The 23,652-nt window shown below is 42.8% G+C and overlaps 1 protein-coding gene across 2 annotated transcripts in view; it reads right to left on the bottom strand.

The window, feature by feature from the left end:
- SPRED2 (sprouty related EVH1 domain containing 2) overlaps positions 1–23,652 on the bottom strand; it is a 124,247-nt gene that overhangs the window by 19,303 nt on the left and 81,292 nt on the right. For both annotated transcript variants that reach the window (XM_067007498.1, XM_067007499.1), the window contains 3 exons: positions 12,833–13,010; positions 4,681–4,849; positions 2,447–2,511 (listed from right to left, as the gene is read on the bottom strand). In XM_067007498.1, coding sequence (XP_066863599.1) covers positions 2,447–2,511; positions 4,681–4,849; positions 12,833–13,010 — 412 coding nt within the window. The remainder of the gene's footprint in view (positions 1–2,446; positions 2,512–4,680; positions 4,850–12,832; positions 13,011–23,652) is intronic.

Here is a 23,652-nt window from a genome sequence, read left to right as displayed (position 1 = left end):
AGGGTCTATCACCATTTATACTCTTTCTATAATAAGTGAGTTCCAAGTTCTAAACATCTGTCTTACCAATATAAGTTTTAGAACGCAACAAACGTTGGGAAGCTATAGGCTACACAGGAGTTAACGCAGCTGCTCTCTTCCATGGCTCCAGCTTTCAGAAATCTCCCTGATTTCTTAGGACAAAATGTCTCACGACAGGGAGCTCGTGAACAAACAGGAAACCTGGTGCATTAGCCCCTGACAACACTCCCATCCTTACATGGATGTTGCTAATAGTCAATGGCTTAATGACTGGGCTTGTCTTGGGGAAGGGAGGTACTGTTATTAACAGGCCCCTGTTTGTAAACAAGTGGAATGAAGGCAAGGATCATATACATCAGGGCCCACAGGGAATGCAATTAAGTTGCACTCCTCCTGCAGTGAGTTTCCCAGTGTCTGGAAGCAGCGGGGCTGTTTCTATACTTCCTTCCAGGCATTCGGTCTTACCCTAGAGCAGCACATTGATTCCCTGTGGATTAAAGGACAAAATCAGGAGGGATGCTGGCTTCCATCATCAGCCTGTTCCCTCTTGCCCTCTCCTGCTTCCATAAATCACTTCTGGCAGGTAGCTGGGAAGCAGCTGCGAATGACAGTTTTGCTCTGGAGCACAGGAAGCCACCTTTTAACCCGCCTGCTGTTGTTTGTCTCTCAAAACGTGACAAAGGAACAGATGTAAGCAACATGCCAACTGTCGAGAGGATCTGCTTGGAGCGCTATAGGAAGCCTGCTCAGAGCCACATTACACCAGCCGCTCTGAGAAGGCACAACTGAGTTCATTTCCTGACATATCCCCCCCCGTTGCCCCCATCCCAAGCACACTCTACTCATGTCAGGTCGGGGTCTGCAATGCTCAGGCAACTCAGTACATGCATCGCTGCTGCCACCTTCGCTCCCCGCCTCGAAGCCCGTCCCCAAACCCTGTTCCAATGCCACCTAGGTCTGGTCCAGCCTCAGCTCCCAGGGATCTTCTCTGACCCCCACAACCCTCCTTGTAAAGGACCTTGGGCCAGAGCACTTTACAGTCTGTGCTGGCTTCTAAGCTTCTCACAGGCCCATCTCATCGCTGTCCAGACCACCCGGTTACCTCCATGAGGGCTGGAGCTGGGTTCACACACCTCTGTCTTCCCAAAGTAGTGTTTTTCAAATTACTAGTTGCAGGATGAGTGGGTCGGGAATCAAGTTTAAAGGGTTGCAACTAATATTTAAAATATTAAATAAAAACACAGCTTATAAAAGATACTCTTGGGACAACTGAGGAATTATCGGGGAACTATTAGATGATATTATGAAATTCCTATTAATTTTCTTAGGTCCAGTAATGGTGTTGTATAGGAGAACGCCTTATTTTTACGCGATGCATGCTCAGGTATTTAGAGGCGACTTACTTTCAACTGGATCAGCAGAAAAATTATGTGTGTGCGCGTGCGTGTGTAAGTTCACACACGTGCACAGATAAAGCAAATGGGGCAAAAGGTTACAACTGTTGACTCTAGGTGTAGAGTATGCAGGTGTTCACTGTACTATTCTTTACATTTTCCTGTATGCTTGAAAAACTTCATAATAAAAAGCAGAAGAAAATAAAAAGGAAGAGGAAAAAAATCACAACGCAGGGCATGAAATACGATCTGGTCCGGGATGTCTATGGATGTGTGTCCTAGGTTACAATTTAAATGTATTTCTTCCTATGGGTCAGGGCCGAGAGTTTGAAATGCTGCCCTACAGCTCCTGACGGCACCAAGCACACAGCAGGTGCACACTGAACTGTTTGTTTAATTAACTTCTAAAAGCACAGAATTGTAGTGAAGGGGCAAGCTGAGAAATCATTTTGTCTCCAGTTACATCCCATTAACTCAAGCTGTGTCAAAATATCCAAGCCATTTCCTGCCTTAGCACAATTGGCCCTAACCTCAATTCCGCCTTCAGGACTCTCTTATCAGATGTTAAATTACTCATCAGGAAGGCTACTCCCCTGCCCCGCACCCACCAAGCAAGGGAGGTTGGGGGAGCTGGTTGTTAATGCAATACTCTGAGAGTAGGGTGACCAGTTGTCCCAGTTTGCCTGGGACTGAAGTATGTATTTTGCTGGACTAGGGACTTCCAGTGCTAAAACTAGGACAGTCCCTGGCAAACCAAGATGGCTAGTCACTTTAAATGGGAAGGAAGACTGGGAGAGCGCCCTGGACAGCTCTAGGAGAGCTGATACTATGTGCCTTGTAGCATCACAGCAACATGAGGGAGCAGGGAAAACCCGGGGCAGCAAAATTATGACAAGGCAGAGATCTCCCTGCCAGCATCCCAACAGCAACAGCAAATACCAAATTGCCAAGTGTCTCTCATGCCCCTAAACAGAACCTCTCTCTGATTATTCACCAACTCATCTGGAAAGCAAAGGACAACGGGAACTTACTGTAAAAACGTCATCATCACCAAGCTCAGCCTCATTATGGATGGTGGAAGATGATGTTGTTGAGCCTAAAAAGACACAAAAACCACAAAAAGGTGTTTCTAAAGAGGATACGTCAAAGCCAATCATTTAAAAAAGTATATTTAAATAAACCACATCCTATTCCTTTCACATGTGAATCACCAGCAGAAATATGTTACCTGGGAATTAAATGCTTTTAATTTACCCTTCATAATTGACTCTAGCCAGCATGTTCCCTAAATGAACTTTGCCTACTGTTGTTCCCAAATCAATCCCTCAAACTCCCTCACTGGCCACTGGAGAACAAGTACACAGAGAGGCACCACAGAGGCCATGCATCATGACCGGCCTCCACCAGTGACCCCCATGCCCCCACTGTGTAGTGGGAAAAGCAATGGATGGAGAACTCCATGTTGGACAGGCCACAATCTCACTGCATAACTGGATTTAGAGGTCAGGGCTTTTCATTTACTCACGAGGGGATTTGACTAAATAGCTAGTATGGTTGCTTCCTGTGCTGAAATTCAGACACTGTACTCTAAACCCCAGATTGTGGGAGCCACCTTCAAAGCCAATACCTGGGCAAAGAGGTTTTCTCTTGCAATACTAGGGTATTGATGAGTTGTCTTTGTTTTTGCAGGCCAACATTTAGGCTCATGTCAGAAAACCCAGTTTATTCCATCAGGGGAAAAAAATGGTCATTTAGGGTTCAATTGGTTGATTTGTTCAACGCTTTCTTCATTCTGGTAAGCAAATCACTATAACTTCCCCTTTTCCTTCCTAATACCACTCCATAATGTGTGGATCAAATCAACTGACACTGTTAATGGCCAAAAGGAAAAACATACCTAAATTTGCATAAGAGATAGATATACCAAAAGGGAAATTTAGTCTCTATCTTCTCCTTTCCTTCGTTAGGTCTTACAAAATGCACATTTGGAAAATATTTTGCTATTACATGAAACTGAAATCAAAAGACTTGTTTAGAAAGGAATGAGAAACATTTACATTTCCAATAAGGGATCACAGGAGGAAAAACAAGTCCCACAATACCCTGTGTGCAATTCCTATTGATCTCTGAGAATTTTTCTCTACTATTTGAATTACTCTAGTCAATCAACGTTTAAGGCAAGTTTGATAGAACAGAGCTAGGTAGAGTGTATACAGAGAAAAAAATTACAAGAGAATCAAATTTTGTGTGTAGCTTCAGTGATTACATGGACATACTGCTTCTACCAATAATACAGGATACTTTCTCTTCTAAACATTTAAAAGCTATGTTTAATAACAAGATTTTAAACATTTGCCACTTGTGTCAGATCTATGATGTGAACACTGGCTGTTACTCATTTTGGCCACCCTGGGGTTGCAGTTCCCTGATGCGTGTTCCAGCCAGAACTGTCTCCCTGCTGATGTTAAGAGATTTTTCTTTTGAGATTTGCTTTTCTCTCTTCCCCCAAATCCACAATGAAGAAAATGACTTCAGAACATATTTATTTCAGATACAAAATATATTCTTTTGTGATTAATCTCCCCAAATTCTGAATTTGGCTTTACCATGCCTTGCTTAATATTCCTTTATTCACAGGGCCCTGGCTACGGAACCTTGAACCCTTTGATTTGATAACTGAATATGTCAAAGTGGAGAATTTGTGTGTTTGGACTCTGTGGATTCTAGAAAAGCCCATGAGAACTCACTGCCCAACAGCCTTCCAGGCCATGATTAAATGCAACACAGCGTTTACCAGCTGCTCACCCATGGACTAAGGAGTCACAGAATCCTTTGCCTTTTCAGTGGCAGACGTACCCCCTGGGCTCTCCTTACACAACAGTGGGAAGGCATGGAGATTTCTGGGCCCATTAGAATCTATTCTCCACCTCTGGACCAAATCTGACCAAAGCTGTTTTTCAATAGTCAGGGAAAGGTAAAACACATCAAAAAGTCATTCATATGGAAGTCTAGAACTTGTCTTTTCAGAGCAGAGTCTAAAAACCAATTGGAATCACTCATTACTCTGAAACCCATCTCCTTTTCCCCTGCACTGTCACTTGAAGTTTTTTTCTCCTTGGATGTTCCTAAAGTTTTGGCCTCTACTGACCTGGCCCCTAACCTTCCTGCAAATAATCCACAAATATATGATGGCAGACAATTCAGATTAAAAAGAACGTGGAAACTTCCCATAGTCCCACTGAGAATGTAGCAATAAATTCAATACCTTCTATAAGGTCTTCAATTGCTTTCCTCACTCCCCTGTCAAAGGCTCGAGCATCAGCAGGGCTTTGGAAAGTAAGTCCAAACTTCCTATTGTCGACCTTCCAGTGATGAAAGGTTGGGTTGGCTTTGGTGTAGACCAAGTCCTTTCTCACATAGCATTCCAATACCACCTGAAGGATTGAAACACACAGGCGGGTTACTTGTTAAATCGTCATGATTGTGTCTGGTTACAAAAATCTAACTAGGAACCATCGTCCTTGGTGGCAACTAACGAAAACCCTCCCCTCTGCCTTCACGGATCTTTGAAGGCTTCTTGAAGGAAGGCTTTGTCTGCCTCTGTTGACCATCCACTCCTTGCTACCTGGCACCCTTGGTGGTCCTTGCTGTATTGCTGTACCCCTTAACCATGCTCTTTATCTCGCCCATTTTCCTTCCTCCTGCCCCTGACTAGGGGGCACTAAGCTGAGGTCCAGTCTTGGGGCTTTGCTATGTCCCAGGTTGACTGCTTCTACATCAGGGGTCTCAATCTTCCTTCTCCTGTCCTAATGGGTGTCTCTCAGTGACCTCAAATTCAACAAGCTGAGAAAATAACTAACTTGCTCTGAAAATTCTGCCCCTAGTAACTTCCCCTTATCTAGCAATGCCAACCCCTCTCTGTTCATTCTCCCTGGCTCAAATCTCCGTGGTTTTCTTTTGCCTCTTCAGCTTTCTCTATCCCCTGTATTATTATTCACCAAGTCCATTTCATTTTTCCTTCAACATCTTTTGTATCAACCGTGTTTCAATTGCTACTACCATGATCTAGGTCTCTACTAACCTTTTATCTGGATTATTACAACAATCTCCAAATTTCTAGCAATCTCCTCTCAGAACAGCCTTTTTACTAAGCTACTACTTTGAGCAGATTGTCTTAGACCTTTGACCTTTTTATCTCTAAAGCAGAAGTAACACCAACGTTATCGATGATGTACACATGAACATGCTTTGAAAACACCAAACAGTAAGAAACCTAACAGGGTCATACACACTTCCCAGTATATTGCATTATGTTTTACTCTTTTATTTACTTCAGTTTTTGTCACCTTCACAATTTAGTACTTGGTTTCATATTATTCTCTAACAGTTTCGTTTGCATTAGTTTTGTTCCCCTAACTAGACTGTAAAAGATCAAGATGTTTTATAAAATAACTCCCTCTGTGTGTAGACTGCTATTGCTGGTAAAGATATTAGAGTTTAAGATTATAGAATAAAAAAGGCATTGCAATCATGTGAATGTAAACTCCAGTCTTTATTCATAGAAAGCTCCAAAATATTGACAATATTTATTTCTATGGTTTCATTATATATATATCAAAATGATTTTGCTAAGTTTTACTAGCTTTGATCTTGTTCTGGCAAAGTTCTACATTTAACAAAATGAGATCTTATTAATTTTTAACTAAGTGAAAGAATAAAGGCCTGCCTAAATTAATAAAAATTCCAATTAGAATATCTTTAAATGTGTACAACTTTCAAGAATACATCTAAGCAAACAGAAATTAAGCATTGCCTAATAAATGTTCCCTAACTTAATAGATGAGAATAATAGTCAAATTGGCATATCAAATAGCAGTCCCAAGCAGTTAACTTTATTCCATTGTATTGAAAGAAGACAACAGTCCCCTTGCACAGTTCTATTTATGATTAAATTGCTTACTATGGCTATTTTCCCCTAAGAATAGCACAATGATTAAATGTCAGCCCAGCCCCATTCCAAATTGGGGAAATCCAAATAACCAAGGCTTTAACTAACAAATGTTATCTATTTTAGAATTTAATAGTCTCAATGCAAAGTCTCAAAATAAACTTTTTTGTAAAAACAAAGACTTCTGGTTTTCTCCATATTTTTTGGGTGAAAAAAATTAGTCTCTGGTTGACATTTTCTGAGTTTATGATTATTCCAAGGGTACATCTTCCTAGAGAAGTGTAATAAGTTCTTAGAAAAGTAAAGTTCAGCCACCTAAATTATGTGAAGGGGAAGAGGCCAGATACCATTTCTTTGTTCTCTTAAACAAGATTACATCATTACCTATCTAAGTTTAATGACAAAAATGAAAATGTTCAAATGCTTACATCTTCCTAACAGGTATAACCCCTCTAGTGAAGTTTTGGCATAATAGGTATCAATCTTCTAAGGTGAAGTTTAGGCATTGACTTAAAAGTTGAGAAAGGCTTTTAAAAATAGCTTTTTAAATCAGATGCGTGGGGAGAAAAAAGGTGATTATATATTCTTGTTGGAGTTTTCAAAAAAATCGATACAAGAAATCCATATTGTAGAAGATTTAAGTAATTTAGGTGAGTCCATAAAGGTTCCATTCTTGCCCATCTCACCCTCCCTACCCTCAACGCCTCTCCCTCTCCAGAACTGCCCACTGTTGGTATGGTAGACACAACTCCAGTTCCCTTCCTGCGGCTTCTTTACATACGCATGTAAGTTTGTGTGTGTGAGTCTGTTTAAATGTAGCCAAACCTATAAACTGGTCTTCAACTTGCCTTTTTCCCAAAAACATGTCTTGGAGATATTGGAAGGTAGAAAGGATTCTGTTTAGTGGCTGCATAAATAATATTCCTCAGTATGGATATATTAAAATTATTCAGCCACTCTCCACATTAATGGGCATTTAAGTCATTTCTAATTGGTCGCTTTTACATTGTCTAATGCTGGAATGAACATCCTTGAACATGTTCTCAAAGTTTGGTCTCTTGGGAGCCTTCCTTCTGCACCCCCAGGTCCTTTCATGGGGTCTGGGATGGCAAAACTATTTTCATATATTAAGACATTTTTGCTTTGTCATTGTGTTGCCAGTTCTTCTAATGGTGCAAAAGGAACGGTGGGTAAAACTGCTGTGCTGAGGCATGAATCAAGGCCAGGCAGTGGCACCAAACAGTACCAAAGTCACCGGATTCACCACTGTCACATGGTCAAAGTAAAAGAGGCCAGTCTTATGTAGGATTGTCCTTGATGAAGCAGTTAAAAATTATTATATCTTGACCTGTGAATACACATCTTTCATCTCGTGTGATGAAATGGGAAGTACACATAATTGGATTCTCATATCTGCTTCTGCATTTGATCTGCTGCAATACATTGCTTTGGCTGAAGTATGGGAAGAAACTCTGGCTTTGCACAAAAGCGTCGTTAGAAAAGGGAAGAGTATCTCTCACAGCCTTTTTACTTCTACTGCATGGGGAGGAATGACGATTGTCTCAAGGAAAAACGTGTGTAATTGCTGCAGTTGTGAGTTGAACTAACTACTTTCCTCGTGGATCACCAGGTTTACTTGAAAGAACAGCCTACAGGTGAACTACGGTTATTCAGACTTGGGTACTTGGCAGACATTTTCTTGAAGATGAACACAGCGAGCCTGTCACCTCAAGGAAAACAAGGAGATACTTGTTGCCAATAATAAAATTTCAACTTTCAAGTGAAAATTAGAATTTTGGACAGCTTCCCAATATTTAAGACTTTTTTAACGAGATCAGTGGTGATATTAAGAAATGTGATTTTTTTTTTTTTTTTTTTGCGTTATGCGGACCTCTCACTGTTGTGGCCCCTCCCGTTGCGGGGCACAGGCTCCGGACGCACAGGCTCAGCGGCCATGGCTCACGGGCCCAGCCGCTCCGCGGCATGTGGGATCTTCCCGGACCAGGGCACAAACCCATGTCTCCTGCATCGGCAGGCGGACTCTCAACCACTGCGCCACCAGGGAAGCCCCAAGAAATGTGATTTTTGATATTGTAGAATTAAACATATCAACATTTGGAAGATCTGTTTAACTCAGTAAACCATTATTTTCCAAATGACCAATGCATGATGTTACAAAATCAGGAATGAGTAAAAGATCCATGCAAAGAGAAAGATAAACCAGTGGATTTTAATGTAATCGAGTATAAAAAGGTCATTGATATGGTTTCAGAGTCCACATTTAAGAAGCTACTACAAGCCGAGTTTTGGTGTAGCATCAAAGAAGTATATCTACGATGGTCTGAAAAGGCTATTAAAATGTTTCTATGTTTTCCAACTACATATCTGTGTGAAGCTGGATTTTCTTCATATACTTCAATCAAAACATATGGCCGCAGATTGAAAGCAAGAGTAGACATTAGAATCCAGCTATTTTCTATTAAGTCAGATAATAGAGATCTGCAAAAATGCAAAGCAATGCTATTCTTCTAATCATTTTTTTTTTCTGGAAAATAGTTATATGCCTATTCTTGCCTGTAAAGAATGCCATTTATGCTAACACTACTGTTTAATTAAGATTTTTTAACAATTTCAGTTTTAATTTCTAGTATGGTAAATATTAGTAGCTGTAAGCTACAAGATAAAAGCGTTTGGGGGTCCTCAATACATTTTTAGAGTGTAAAGGGATTCTGAGACCAAACTCTCCGATAACTGTAGCTATCCATAAAGCTCTGCAGTCTATTTCCATAGGATAGGGTTTAGATGTGGAACTGCCAAGTAAAAAAGAATACACATTTTAAATTAATATCCTGCCAAACTGCCTTCCAAAGAGTTTGCCAGCTGTAACTCCCACCAAACGTGTGTGGCAGTGCTCACAGACCTGCACTGGAATGATCAACCTTTTCGATTTTGTGATTCACCTTCATAAGGTAGTTTCTCACAGGATTCATTTCAGAAGTAAAATCCTCTAATCCATCTAAAATAAGATTCAACTCAGAAATTTTTAGTTTACATATAATTTCTCAGGAAAACTTGATTGTCTCCAGCTCACAAAAAATTACCCAAATAATGACTTTGTGAATAGATATTTGGAACACAGACTTTTCCTGTAGAAACAAAGGAAGTTAAGTTCACAGGCGTCAACACAGAGGTCAAGTAACGACAACAAAAACCAGTGTGCTGAATTCTAGAACTGCACTACATTGGCAAAACTATTGACAACAGTCTCTATCAGAAAAGGCTGGTTGTCCCCGTTGGAATACTGGGAACTCTGATACCATCCATTCTCTGTATTCCCCAAATGATCTCCACCCTCTCCTCGCCATTCCACCACTGAGGGAGAGAGGTGTCCTTCAACAACCCCACCCCATTTGCACAGCTTCCAGGAGGATTCATACCCTCCAGTGGGTAGAAATGCTGCATTCCGTAAGCTTGGAGGCCAAAGGAGGAGTCACCATATTGCCAAAAGTGTGTGTGGGGTTGTGTGTTAGGAGTCCAGGATTTACCAGAGTGTGAAACAGGCACAGTGAGGGATGGAAAGATGCAGAAGCACATCTGGGTTGTATGGGTGTGTGATTTAACTACTAGTGGATATAATATATAAAAGTCCAGCAGTGTAGAGTCACAGAATGTAAGGGGGAAGAGGGAGAGGGTGATGGAGAAACATGACAGGGCAGGGGATGAGACACACAATCCTTGTGCAATAGTAACACACAACAGAAGCTGGTCCACAGCCAGGACTGTCCTATTCCCATGCAGAGCTGGTATGAAGGGACCAGGTTTTGGCTTCACAATGAAATGGTTCCCAGTGCTGGCTCTGCTAATGACTATGTGCCCCAGACTGAGGAAATGGATCACTTCTTGGAGAATTGAGGTTTCCCCATTACAAAGTGTAGATAATATCAATAGTAGTATCCTCCTCCTTCAGAATGCTGCAGGAATTGAACTGACGTTATTTACATAAAGGGCCTCAAACAAAATTGTAGAAGCTCACAATTACTATGGTCAAGTCGGTGGTACGATACAAGTTTATAAATGTACCTATAAAATGAAAGGGCTGAATTAGTCAATCTAAAGGCTATTTCAGGTTGACATATTCTATGACAAACCACAGAAATACCAGGAAAAAATAGAGCGAAACAGATGTAACCATTCAGGTACAATAATTTGCTAACACAAAAGTAGTAACAATAAAAATAAAAAAGGGAAAAGGTGAAAAAAATTTTTCTAGCAAAATTTTTGTAGGAAAAGAACCCCAACTAAAATAAAAAAGGCAAGCAATAGATTACAAAAATATCTGCAAATATGTAGATGAAGATGAGTATCTTTATTATACTTAGAGGGCATACATATCAAGGAGAAAAATCAGGCCCTAAAAGGTAAATATGCAAAGGACGTTGACAGATAATTCAGTTAAGACTGTTTAACAAACAGAAAAACATCTGATCTCGTTATTAATCAACAAGATACCACTGTTACTCTACTCAAATTGGTAAAGATTTAAAATATGTGACCCTCAGTGTGTTAAAGAAAATTCTCATATATGCTGGTAGCAGCTCTTTGTACAAGTATCAAAAGTCATAAAAATTTGCCCCCTCAAATTATTACAAGTAAATAATAAGTGTGGAAAATGCAGGTAGATAATACTGGGGGTGGTGGGAAGGGAAGGAATCTTAACATTTGACACTAAGGAGATCCTCAAATAAACAATGGAACGTCAACCTGATACCAGCAACGTGGAAAATTTCTTATGAGAATATCTTATGAGATATAAAACTTTAGGGACTTCCCTGGTGGTCCAGTGGTTAAGACTCCGCGCCTCCACTGCAGGGGGCAAGGGTTCGATCCCTGGTCGGGGAACTAAGATCCCACATGCCATGGGGCCCCAAAAAACAAAACAAAACAAAACCACACCACACACACAGATATAAAACTGTTTACGAGCTCTGATTACAGCTAGGTAAAAATATAAATACGCACAAAGGGAAAAAAACTATATCAAAGCAAAGGGCTAGAGATGGTTATGCACATGCGACTTTGGCTCAGTTTGGGGTCAGAGTGACAGGGTATCAAATACTGGTTGCCGGCCCCCAAGATGGGTCATCCAGAACAAGGAGTCTTTCTGAATCTTAGTTTCTTCTGTAAGGATACAATGATACATCTTAACTAAAGGGCTAGCATTGTACTCAGCCCTTAGGTAAATGCTGGATAAAAGGTAGTTATTTTACTATTTCTTGTTAGTGTGGTTACATTGCCTTTATTGTGAATATCGTATCAACAAGAATATTTTAATTATTTGACTATTACGTAAGGAATTTCTTGAATGGCCATGTTTCTTAAAATGAGCTACATTCTCCCTTTAAATTTTCATTCATTTCATTTTCAGAAATGAATCAAGTGTGAAAATACCATTTCTGTTAATCCATATATAACATTTAGAAATTGCTCTGCCTTATTTTGTAACCTTTATAAACATTAAGAAGTGGTTGCAGAAGATGATTAAGTTTGTATACTCAGCACATAAAACTCAACACATGCCGCTGTCAAGGGTCTCAAATGTACCACTGACTTATTCCTGTGGTGTCTCTATTTTCTCTGTTGAGATCCTGCATGATCCTGCGCATTTTGAATCAATGGTTGGCTTTGGAGTATACATTCCAGGATCAAACACAGATAGGAGCACGTTCTCCCAGATTCAAGGCCACCAATTAAAAATAGACAATTTTCCTTCGTATCATAGATTCCTTCATAACATAGAACTGGACATCCAGTTCCTCCATGAAACTATGTTATAAACTATCAATGCCCCCATCTTTGTGAGATAATTACTCTCCAAAGTGCCTATTTTTAAGCATGTAGAATTATTACAGGAGTGTAATGCCGCTGCTTTTTGTTACTTTCTTTTCCCAAACATGTTTTATTCATTAGCTTATGAAATAGAAGCTGCAGTATTTTTGAGATAAACATTTATTTAGAAGTAACGTCAGACGACACTTCCTCTTTGCATTCTATCTCTCACCATCCAAACCTCGATGGCATGCTCCATGAATAAACCCAATGTTTAAAAAAACTCTGACTTCACAGCTCACTACGATGTGATTCATAATAAAGAACATACTTTCGTTCTGAACATCTTGTTACAGTGACAGAAAGACAGCTTAATTAATCAAGACGCAAATAAGACAGCCAAATGCACGACTTCTAAGCATCTGAGTTATACGGTGTGTAGTAAAAAGTGACTTCACTGAAAAGCCAAGGTGAGGTTTTGCAATTTGGCGCCAGCCCCGTGAGTTCTAACTTTGGAAGCTTTTGCAAGAGTCTGAAGTCAGAGAAAGAAGGAAAAAAATACCTACAGGAAAAGGGCTATGATTTAATGTCAAGAAATCAGCCAGTTGCTAATTTAACCCACGCGTTGCACGTCTGCCATTACCAGTTTGTCTTTCTGTCGTTCACCATGGATGAGAAAGCCGCTTCGTCCATTGCCTTCGGGGTGCATGACCTTACAGACCCCCACGCGACTGATCCCGCCTCCTTCCTGTGGGAACCATCCCCCGCTGGAGTCATCTCTGGTCATAACCACAGCCTTGACGCGCACAATATAGCTGTCACTAAAACGACAACAACAAGAAGAATGGGGCATGACAATGGTCTGGAGCTGGAGGACACGTTTCACAGTGCAAGGGGACCGCAGCCAGCATTTGGGGGACTCATCAAAAGAAAATCTATGCCTGGCAGCAACCTTAAAAGATAGCCTGTATCAATGTTCAGGGAAAAACCCACACTCTTAAACTCAAAGTACGTTTAAAAAAAAAAAGACGCCCAGTCATTACAAAATATTTGTGGATCTTTGAGGATGTATGCAAGCATAACATTCTCCAGTTTCTAGGTGGACGTATTAATAATAAAACGATGAACTTCTATCTACAGTTTGGTATCTATAAGTTCGGAAAGACGAATCTATTAACTTAAGAGGACATTATGGGGCTTCCCTGGTGGCGCAGTGGTTGAGAATCCGCCTGCCGATGCAGGGGACACGGGTTCGTGCCCCGGTCCGGGAGGATCCCACATGCCGGGGAGCGGCTGGGCCCGTGAGCCATGGCCGCTGAGCCTGCGCGTCCGGAGCCTGCTCCGCAATGGGAGAGGCCACGGCAGTGAGAGGCCCGCATACTGCAAAAAAAAAAAAAAAAAAAAAAAAAAAAAAAAAAAAAAAAAAAAAAAAAAAAAAAGAGGACATTATGGTTTCAACCCTTATAACTTGGTTTATAATGAATGACCAAGGCTTAACATTTTATAAGGCTAATAATCTTCTGATTTAGCATTAAGTAGACGACAGTCCACTCCTAAATCACAAATTCACCGTGCGATCATTTATATTTCAGTTCAAATACCCTTTACACATGTGTAGCCTTGTGTTTATGATTTTATTTTTTCCAGTCTAAACTTTGATTTCGCAATAAGTTCTTTTGCACATTGGCCAAAAATCCTCTTTCTCCTCCAGAGACCAACTCTAGCTTCTTTTCATTCTTCATCACTTTTCCGAAACTTATTTGGATTTTCGGCAAAGCCATTAAATTCTCACTTGCTGTTTTCTTGGAACAACATTGCTTTTTTAAATCTTTCAGACATACATCCCCATCTTCTACATGCCAGGCACTGTACCAGATTCTCGGGAAACAAAGATGCAGAGTAACATAGAACCCTCTCTTTCTACGCACCCCAGGCCCAGTGCTCAGAGCCTAGCCGGGCAACCTGCGATCTGCCAAACGCCACTCACACTGTCCCTCTGGCCCCACATCTTTCACCTCACTCACCCCCCCCAAAGGCAAAGCCACCCAGGTTCCCTACCACCCCCTGCAGCTCACCCACTACTGTGACCCAGCTCCCCTCCCACTGTGCCCCTGGGACTCAAGGGCCAACATCCCCTTTTACTTCCTAAACCCTTCCTTTCACACTTGTTTTTACTGTGGTAAAATACACATAATGGAACATTTATTTTAGCCATTTTAAGTGTACCATTCCGTGGCATCAAGTACATTCACGCAGTTCTGCAACCATCACCAGAACATCAACTTTTTCCATCTTCCCAAACTGAAATGCTGTATCCTTCAACATTAACTGCCCACCTTACTCCTGGTCTCTATGAATTTGACTACTCCAGGTACCTCTTGTAAGTTCCTTTCACTTTCTTAACCTAAATGAAAACGTGCTCTGGCTGAGTCACGTGGCCCACTCGTGTGGCTGCCTTCTCTCTCCTGCACCCTTCCCCCACTCAGCCTTGATTGGGGGGTAGGGTAGCCACCTCTACTGCAGGCTATCGGCACTCTCCCCAGTTCCTCTGAAGCTCACAAGTCTGACCGTGCCCCCTTCCTCAGACCTCTGGGTCACCTCTCCTCATTCCTTGAAGAGGTTAGCAAGTGAGCTCACTGTCCCCTCCATCTCTTCACCATGACCCCTGGCACGATTCTTCGTAGCTTCATCATTCACCCAGAGGATCCTTCCAATTCTTTGACCTCTCAGTTTCTGGAACTCTTCTCCTTCAATGTCCTTGTCTCAGCCACCCAGGCCTAGGTCACTCTCTTGACCTCGTCAGTCTTAAGCATCCTGCTCTCCGGCCACCACCTCCCTACGGTGCAGCTCACACTCTCTAGATTCCAATAATTCTTCACCTCACCAGGGCCAACAATCTATTGGGCCCTGTTCACACCCTCAGGTTCTCACTTGATTCTCTATACCCAACTTAAGTTCCACGGTCTATCATGATACTCTTGCAGAAAACCTAAACATGTTTGCCTTCTCTTTCCTTACTGAAGTTGCTCAGTGAAACTCCAAACCCTGGTGAAATCCTACCATCTACTTAACTCCATGCCCTCACTAAGGCTGCTGCACATGGCCAGAGGGAAAGACCCCACTCTACTATGCTCGTAGGTCTACTTTTGAAGTCCTAACCACTAAACTCAAGTGGGTCTACCCAGCATCCTGCTACATTTCCCTGATCCATCCCCAAGAAGACTGTTTCATATGTCCTCCTGCCCCCTCCCTCTCAGATGATGGATGAGCATGCTTTAATTTCACTGAGAAAATAGGCACACTCAGAAGAGACCTTGCACCGGCGTCCACTAGCACACCTACTACTTGGTACCAGTATTTGCTGCCTCCCCTCCTTTAACTGTGCGTACACGATCCATGATCTAAGCCAGGGCCAACGACTCCACTTAAATATTTTCCATGTGCTAACAGTGCCCCAATTCACATTTCCATACCCAGACTTCTTCCCTAAGCTTCAGATCAGTAAAACCAACTGCCTATGTGATTTCTCTGCTTTGGCATCTAGTAGGCACCTCAGTTAACATGTTTAAGACTGAACTCACAGGGCTTCCCTGGTGGTGCAGTGGTTGAGAATCTGCCTGCTAATGCAGGGAACACAGGTTCGATCCCTGGTCTGGGAGGATCCCACATGCTGCGGAGCAACCAGGCCTGTGAGCCACAACTACTGAGCCTGTGCGTCTGGAGCCTGTGCTCCGCAACAAGAGAGGTCGCGATAGTGAGAGGCCCGTGCACCGCGATGAAGAGTGGCCCCCGCTTGCCACAACTAGAGAAAGCCCTCGCACGGAAACGAAGACCCAACACAGCAAATATTAATTAATTAATTAATAAACTCCTACCCCCAACATCTTCTAAAAAAAAAAAAAAAGACTGAACTCGTGATTCCCAACTGGCTCTTCCTTTGAAATATATCCAGAACACTTCTCTGACGATTGCAACAGCCTCCTAACTGGCCTCCTTACTTCCCATACCTGCCCAACTTTCTAAGAAAGTCAAAAGGTAAGTCAGACTAAGACATTCTATCCAAACTCTCCAAAAGCTTCTTATATTACTCTGAGTAAGAGTCAAAATCTAGTGCATATCTTACTCTCCTCCCTGCTCAACCCACTTCAGTCCCATAGTCCTTGATGGTCCGCCACATTAAGCACCCTACCTCAGGGCCTTTGCACTCGTTATTTCCTTCGCTTCAAACCCCATTTCCCACTCTTCTTTCCACACACCAACTAGGCTCATTTCCTTCATTCGGTCGGGTCTCTGTCCAGGGTTATTTCATTAGAGAAGATTTCTCCGTTCACTTTATATAAAGCAGCACCCTCCACCCCTCTTAAATCTTCTCACGGTGCTTTGTCTCTCTACATGCTACTAAATCAACATCTGCCCTGTTTGCCCACTTTTCCCAACCAGAACGTAAACTCCATGAGAGCAGGGACTTTGCCCTTTTTATTTACTGCTATATCCTTAGAACCTCGAGTGATGTCTTTCATGTAGTAGGTCGTGGAATGAATGGGTTAACTAGACAATATTTGGAAACAGGTTTTAAAAAATTATTTGTAGCTAAGAAAATCCCTGAGAAAATATAGTGTTCAATACTCATTTGCTTATGAGCCACAACAGCTTAAGTGGGATGGGCTAAAGATTTCCTTTTCATTAATAGGAAAATTGAATTTAAAAAATCACATGGTTTCTATCATTAATCCATTCACCTCAGGATTCAACATGCATATTCCTTTAGATCAGAGAGATTAAGAACATTTTATATTTGTTTAGTTACATACACACAATTTGGGAATATACTCCCCCCACATTCCCCATTTATTCTAGAAAAACTAAGGGTTCCCAGGATGTGTAATTCTCTAGTATGAAACACAGCTTTCTCAAATCGTCTGTGAATGTACTGTGGGTTCATCCCAACAGGAAATGGCCAAGGTGAATAACTGAAATTCTACACGCCTCTTGCTAAAACATGCTTTTACTTTTTTTTTTGTTGCGGCTGTGTGCTTCTCTCCCTTCCTTTGAAGGGATTAAGTAAACACGAAAAAGGGAAGTTTGCATTACTTATGTTGGTGCCATAAACTTATTTCCAAAAAGTATTCATTTATTAGAGATTCAAACAAATACCCCAGTCCCTGGCTTCCAGACTGCTGGGGCTGTTAACTTTGGCCTTTGCTTGTGGTCTGCAGCACCCTCTTTTCCTGCCCTGATTCCTTCAATGCCCGTTCCCGAGGGCACAGATTTCTCTGTGGTGCGCTTCTCTATGGTTACACCAGTTTAACACCAGTTCAACTGTTAAACTGGTGTAACTGATTAAGACCTGGTGTTGAGGGTGGGGAAAAGAAGCCCCTCATCTCCTCTGGCAGCAACCCCAATAGCCAGCATTAACTGAGGCAAGTGACTGTTGAAAACAAGGCAGGGGGATAAAGTGTTGCACTAAAAGCTGCGAAGGGTGTCTGCATAATCCAGCTGCATGGCCGCATGCCAACTGCTTCCTCTCCATGGTGTATTTACGTTACTCAGGCACTCACCCCACCCAGAACAGAAAGGACAATGAACTCTACTACCAAAAAGGTATAAAGAAGGAAAAAACTCCCTTCCCACCTTCCCTCCCTCTTTCTGGAAAGAATTAAACAACACGCTTAAGCCAGATGCGGGGTTTGTCTGTGGAGTGCGGGTTGAAGCAGGAAAGGCTAAAGCAGATGCGTTTCTTCATGTACACAAGAAAAATGCTGCGGGTACGCTTTAGAAAATTCCCCCAAAACGCTATTGTCAACAACAACAATCACCTCATGCTTCTAAAAGTTTCAACTGTTAAACTGGTGTAACTGATTAGGACCTGGTGAAGTTCCAGGCGTGGGTCCAAACACAAACTGAATGGAGTCCTCCCTAATGTCTGACCTTGAGTTAAACTGACCCTAAGGATGAATGTCATTACAAATGGTGTTTGACCACCACCCGAACACCACTATATTCTTTATATGCATTTTGACTAAAACTGGCTTTTTCAAATTGGGCTGGTGATCTGGCCAAACATGGTTCCTTGAAGGAAAAAGCTTTGCACTTCCCACATGCAGCCTTATTTGTAAAAACAGAACTTGCTGTCCTGCAATCACTCAACATGTAACAGAGGTCGGTGACATCCCATGGCAGGATGGGGAGGGAGAGAGAGAACAACTTTAAAGCTAGATTTTTGTTTTGGGGTGCTGATTCCAAGGTGGCACAAGTAGTTCTGGATCTCAGACCTTTCTGTTCTAAGCTGTTCTCCCCAGATCCAAAGCAGGCTCTGTCTGGGCCACGTTACAGAAGTAAACAAAGGGATTGTAGGAAACAGTGATGAGGCAGCATTGTGTCTGTAAAGAATGTTCAAAGCCAGACAGGTCAGCACTGCCTTGACCTTCTCAGTAGCTGAAGAAGCCTCTTTTTGAGCTTGTTTCCTCATTTGCAAAAAATGAAGAAGAGTATACCCTGCTGGGATGTCCTGAGGGTTAAAAGCAGTAACTGAGGTCCAGTGCCTGATACAAAGAAGCTTGGTCAACTGTAGCCATCATAATTACTTTTGCTGAAAGGCTGACTTTAATTACAAAAGCAGGTCCTTTAAAGACAAGCCTGCCTGGCCACTGAGGCCTGGGTTTCTTGACTGCCTGCCTTTTTCAGCTGTCAGACAACGGAGTGGCAGGAAGGCTTGTCGGGCCTTGGACAGCAGGAGAAAATCCAAAACGAACCTCCAGCAATGATTAATGCAAGGCAGATTTATAAAGAACAGGTCTGAGCCTACATTTCAGGCACACCTGTAGAGAAGCAGTCCATCTGCCATTGGGGAACTGGTGCTCTGCTCCTCCCCCTCCCCCACTGGCTTCAGAGATAGAGCCTGGAACTTTGACATCCCCCATAAATACTTCCCTGGCCCCCTCCTCAGCCAGCCCTTATCTGATTACAGGGCTCCTTTATCTCTCCATTATGCTAAACATTACATTCACTTCCTCCCAGCCCTCTTTTTCCATCCTTCTCCACTTCACCAGACCTTGAGAGGGATTAGTCCAGATTGCAGCCTCCCAGGCTCCCTCTTGGTCCCAGCACAACCCCCAGCCGCCAGCTGAGCCAAATAGAACACCACGAGGCCCACTCTTCACTGTAATCACACCCCCGGCCCACCCCCAGTCTTCCTTGTGCCTATAGATTTAGAAAAGCTCTTTGATTTAATCAAATTGTCATGTATATACAAAGTATTACATGTATGTATAAAAACGTGTGTGAAATATGTGTCTTGTCATCTTTTTAAAAAGGATCAACAAAATATTTCAGCAGAATCAAATGAGTTGAGAAGCCAAAGAAATTGGTCATATTCTATTTAAAAGGGTGGTGGTTTCTTGAGTTTTATTAGGTATCAACTATTTTTTTAAAGTAGGCTGCCCTGGTTTTAGAAATTTATATAATCCAAACTTTATAAAGTTTGGAAAGGAAAGCTGTACATAATGGAGTTTTATGCATGGTGGAAACATGGTTTTCAGCTCTTTACAAGCCCCTACAGGTAGACACTAGCTCTGCCCGCTTCTTGTCAAACAAAATTTGTATTGTTTGTATGGTTAGGCTATTACAGGCAACAGTGATAAGAAAAGCATCTAGAGGTGCGAGACCCCCCAGGAGCCAATTCTGGTGAGGGCACCTGGCTCTCCTCTCAAATGCTAATGAGCAGCCACTAAGAAGCAGAGAAGGACTTTTCTGAACATTAAGTGTTTGCTTCTTAAAGAGAACTGGCTTGCATGATATCAGAGTTGGGGGAGCTAAAAAGTGGGCTAAGATCACTCAAGAAAAAGGCTTCGGGCTTCCCTGGTGGCGCAGTGGTTGAGAATCCGCCTTCCGTTGCAGGGGTCACGGGTTCGTGCCCTGGTCCGGGAAGATCCCACATGCCGCGGAGCAACTAAGCCCGTGAGCCATGGCCGCTAGGCCTGCGCGTCCGGAGCCTGTGCTCCGCAACGGGAGAGGCCACAGCAGTGAGAGGCCCGCATACAGCAAAAAAAAAAAAAAAAAAAAAAAAAAGAAAAAGGCTTCCCCACAGTTAACTTAACATCCATGAAATCAGCCATGAAGTACACTTGATGGAGAGTCGTCTTGGAAACCGCCCTACCCCCTGTATCTGCTAGTAAGAGAATCCATGTACCTCAAACAGGTACTGACACCATAACTTTGAATGCATGGCACCAAGGCCCTGTGCCAGGGACCAGATTCACCCAAAGAAGAAGGCAGGCTCTTCATCCAATCTTCATAGTGTCTCTGCATTTCTGAGATGCTGCAGCTCATCTTGCCCATGCAGAGTCATTCCCCCAGAGGATACTGCAGAGCTTTTATGTATTTTATCTTTGTGATCAATTTATGCTGTTTAAAAATGGCATGGAATGAGTTTCGGGATGGCACCCCAATATATAACATGGTACCTGGAAGGTGGTGGGTGCTTGCCTTGCAATGACTGGGGATGTAACCTTCATCCAGAAACTAACTGGACGGAAAGCAGGGGTTCCTGCTTATACTGTGGAGTGTGAATAGGTTTTCCTCCTTTACTATGTACTGGGCTCAGAATCTGGGAGTGAAGATAACTAGAAAATGTTTTAGGAATCCCCACTTTATTATTATTTTTGGCCATGCCACACAGCTTGTGGGATCTTAGTTCCCCGACCAGGGACAGAACTCTGGCCCTTGGCAGTGAAAGCACAGAGTCCTAACCACTGGACAGCCAGGGGATTCCCTAGGAATCTCCATTTTAATCCTGCATCACAGCTAGTAAGTTCTGCTGTCCTGCAAGGTCACTAGAGCCCTCCCTGTCCAAGTTCCACCCTGACCCAGAGGGGGAGGTATGGAGCGTGCTCATTCTCATCTTCACATGCCCCACATAAGCCCAGAATCTTTGTTGTTCATGCTACCTAGCTACCCTGAATTGTAAATAGACCTACTCACCCACACACTACTTTATAGTGCATGTATTAAAAGGGGTTGTTTTCTGCATTACTACGAAGGACACTGCCAGCATGACTGATATTTGAAATAGGAATGATTCTTAAATTTAATAACTTATAGGGCAACCCTGGTGGCACGGTGGTTGAGAATCTGCCTGCCGATGCAGGGGACACGGGTTCATGCCTGGGTCTGGGAGGCTCCCACATGCCGCGCGGAGCGGCTGGGCCCGTGAGCCATGGCCTCTGAGCCTGCGCGTCCGGAGCCTGTGTTCCGCAACGGGAGAGACCACAACAGTGAGAGACCCGCATACCACAAAAAAAATAAAATAAAATAAAAATTAATAACTTATAAATAATTCTTTAGAACCAATCCCAGGAAGTTGAAGTTTACTAGACATGGGCCTCTAGTACTTTTATTTTCCTACTGAAACTTTAATACAAAAACTCTCCTTTAGAATAACCACTGCAAACTCATTTTTATGAGCTAGTGTTTCCATGATTCAAAATAAATGCCCCTACCTTGTTTAAAATATTATGTACAATACTTTCCTTTACATTACAATGTGCATTTTCCAATCTCCAAGTGCTACCTCACACTTTCAGGCCACAAGAGCCAGAGTAGCATGTACACCGAAAATCATTCTCTGGCATGTGGGGCTGAAACACCCACCCTGCAGACGTCCATGGGAATGGACACCCTGCCGGCTGTCCCAAGTGGAGGGTACTTGCTGTTCATGGGTCCTGTGACCCATAATGGCCAAGAAAAGGAAATGAAGCCAAGACACAAAGGAATAAAGATCAGGGCTGGAAGTTAAACACGTAAGCTTGACAGATGCTTAAGAGGCCTGTGAGGAAATAGTTGAGGAAATACCAGAGGCAATTAGGGGTCCTCTGACATCCCCACAGCCTGGAAACACTGACCAGGGAGCACTCTGGTGAGCTAGAAAAACCTACAGCTGGCAAGGCAAGTCAGAGCTTCTCGTGGCCCCTGATCCCTCACCTCAGTGACAGCCCCAATTCCAAGGGCAAACCTTCACATGCTGAATGGGAGGTGGTGATACCTACGGCAGCACCCAGGTACGCTGGAGGTTACCTTACAAAACACTGGTTTTGGGGTTTCCTTCTCAGCAAGGTTTACAAAGTTATATTAGAATCACTCCACTGTACTGTCTTTAAAACACAATTTAGGGCTTCCCTGGTGGCGCAGTGATTAAGAATCCGCCTGCCAATGCAGGTGACACAGGTTCGAGCCCTGGTCCAGGAAGATCCCACATGTCGCGGAGCAACGAAGCCTGTACGCCACAACTACTGAGCCTGCGCTCTAGAGCCCGCGAGACACAACTACTGAGCCCATGTGCACTACTGAAGCCCGCACGCGTACAGCCCACGCTCCCCACAAGAGAAACCACTGCAATGAGAAGCCCATGCAATGTAATGAGAAGCCCATGCACCGCAATGAAGAGCAGCCCCCGCTCGCCGCAACTAGAGAAAGCCTGCGCAACGAAGACCCAATGCAGTGCCCCCCTCCAAAATAATAATAAAAACCCCACAATTTAAAATTTAACCTCCAAGCTTTCCTCACCTGTAGTCTGAACAAGCATAAATCCTCCACAGGAAAAGAGTGATTCAGCTAGATTATACTTCTGTTGCTCTTGATTTTTTTTTTTTTCCCCTTTTGGAAAAATCGTTTAACCAAAACCTTTTGCTTTTACTCATTTAATATATCCAATGTCTTAAGGATGGAGCTATAGTTCTTTTTTTTCTTCAACCAAAAAACCTTTCCTACCTACATTTAAATTCAGAACTTAAGCTCAGAAACCACAAGAATACTATTGATAAATATATAATATCCATAATGATGGATCACTTATAACTGGGGCACAATAAAGATAAAGGCATTAGAGCTGTTATGCTAATGTACAACCTAAAACCATAACACCGGGCAGTGTCAAACCTGGGCAATAAAGAAATCTTAGCACTCGAAAGGTAATTTTAGAAGTTGTGTCTAAGACAGATTTTTTTTTTTTTTTTTTTTTTTTTTTTTTTTTTGCGGTACGCGGGCCTCTCACTGTTGTGGCCTCTCCCGCTGCAGAGCACAGGCTCCGGACGTGCAGGCTCAGCGGCCATGGCTCATGGGCCCAGCCGCTCCGCAGCATGTGGGATCCTCCCGGACCTGGGCACGAACCCGCGTCCCCTGCATCGGCAGGAGGACTCTCAACCACTGTGCCACCAGGGAAGCCCTAAGACAGATTTTTTTAATGGCTCTTTGGCAACCCTCCCTGTGTCAATATAACTTTCCCAAGCAACTATCTCTTGAGGTGAGTAACATACCCAGCTGGGAGAAGAAAGGCCCAGCTGAGGTCAAGCCTGGAGAGAGAGGGCAGGACAGGCATGGTAGTTTACTGTACAGTTGGTGAAGAAAGGAAACATTTTTTCTTGAAATCTGAAGATTATTTGCTCTAATCTCTACTAATAGCAGAAATCC

This window comes from Kogia breviceps, chromosome 11 (assembly GCF_026419965.1).
Source record: "Kogia breviceps isolate mKogBre1 chromosome 11, mKogBre1 haplotype 1, whole genome shotgun sequence".
In the NCBI taxonomy this organism is placed as follows: domain Eukaryota; kingdom Metazoa; phylum Chordata; class Mammalia; order Artiodactyla; family Physeteridae; genus Kogia; species Kogia breviceps.
Note: the sequence above shows the minus strand (reverse complement) of the source record. Positions and strands in the feature narration are given on the sequence as shown.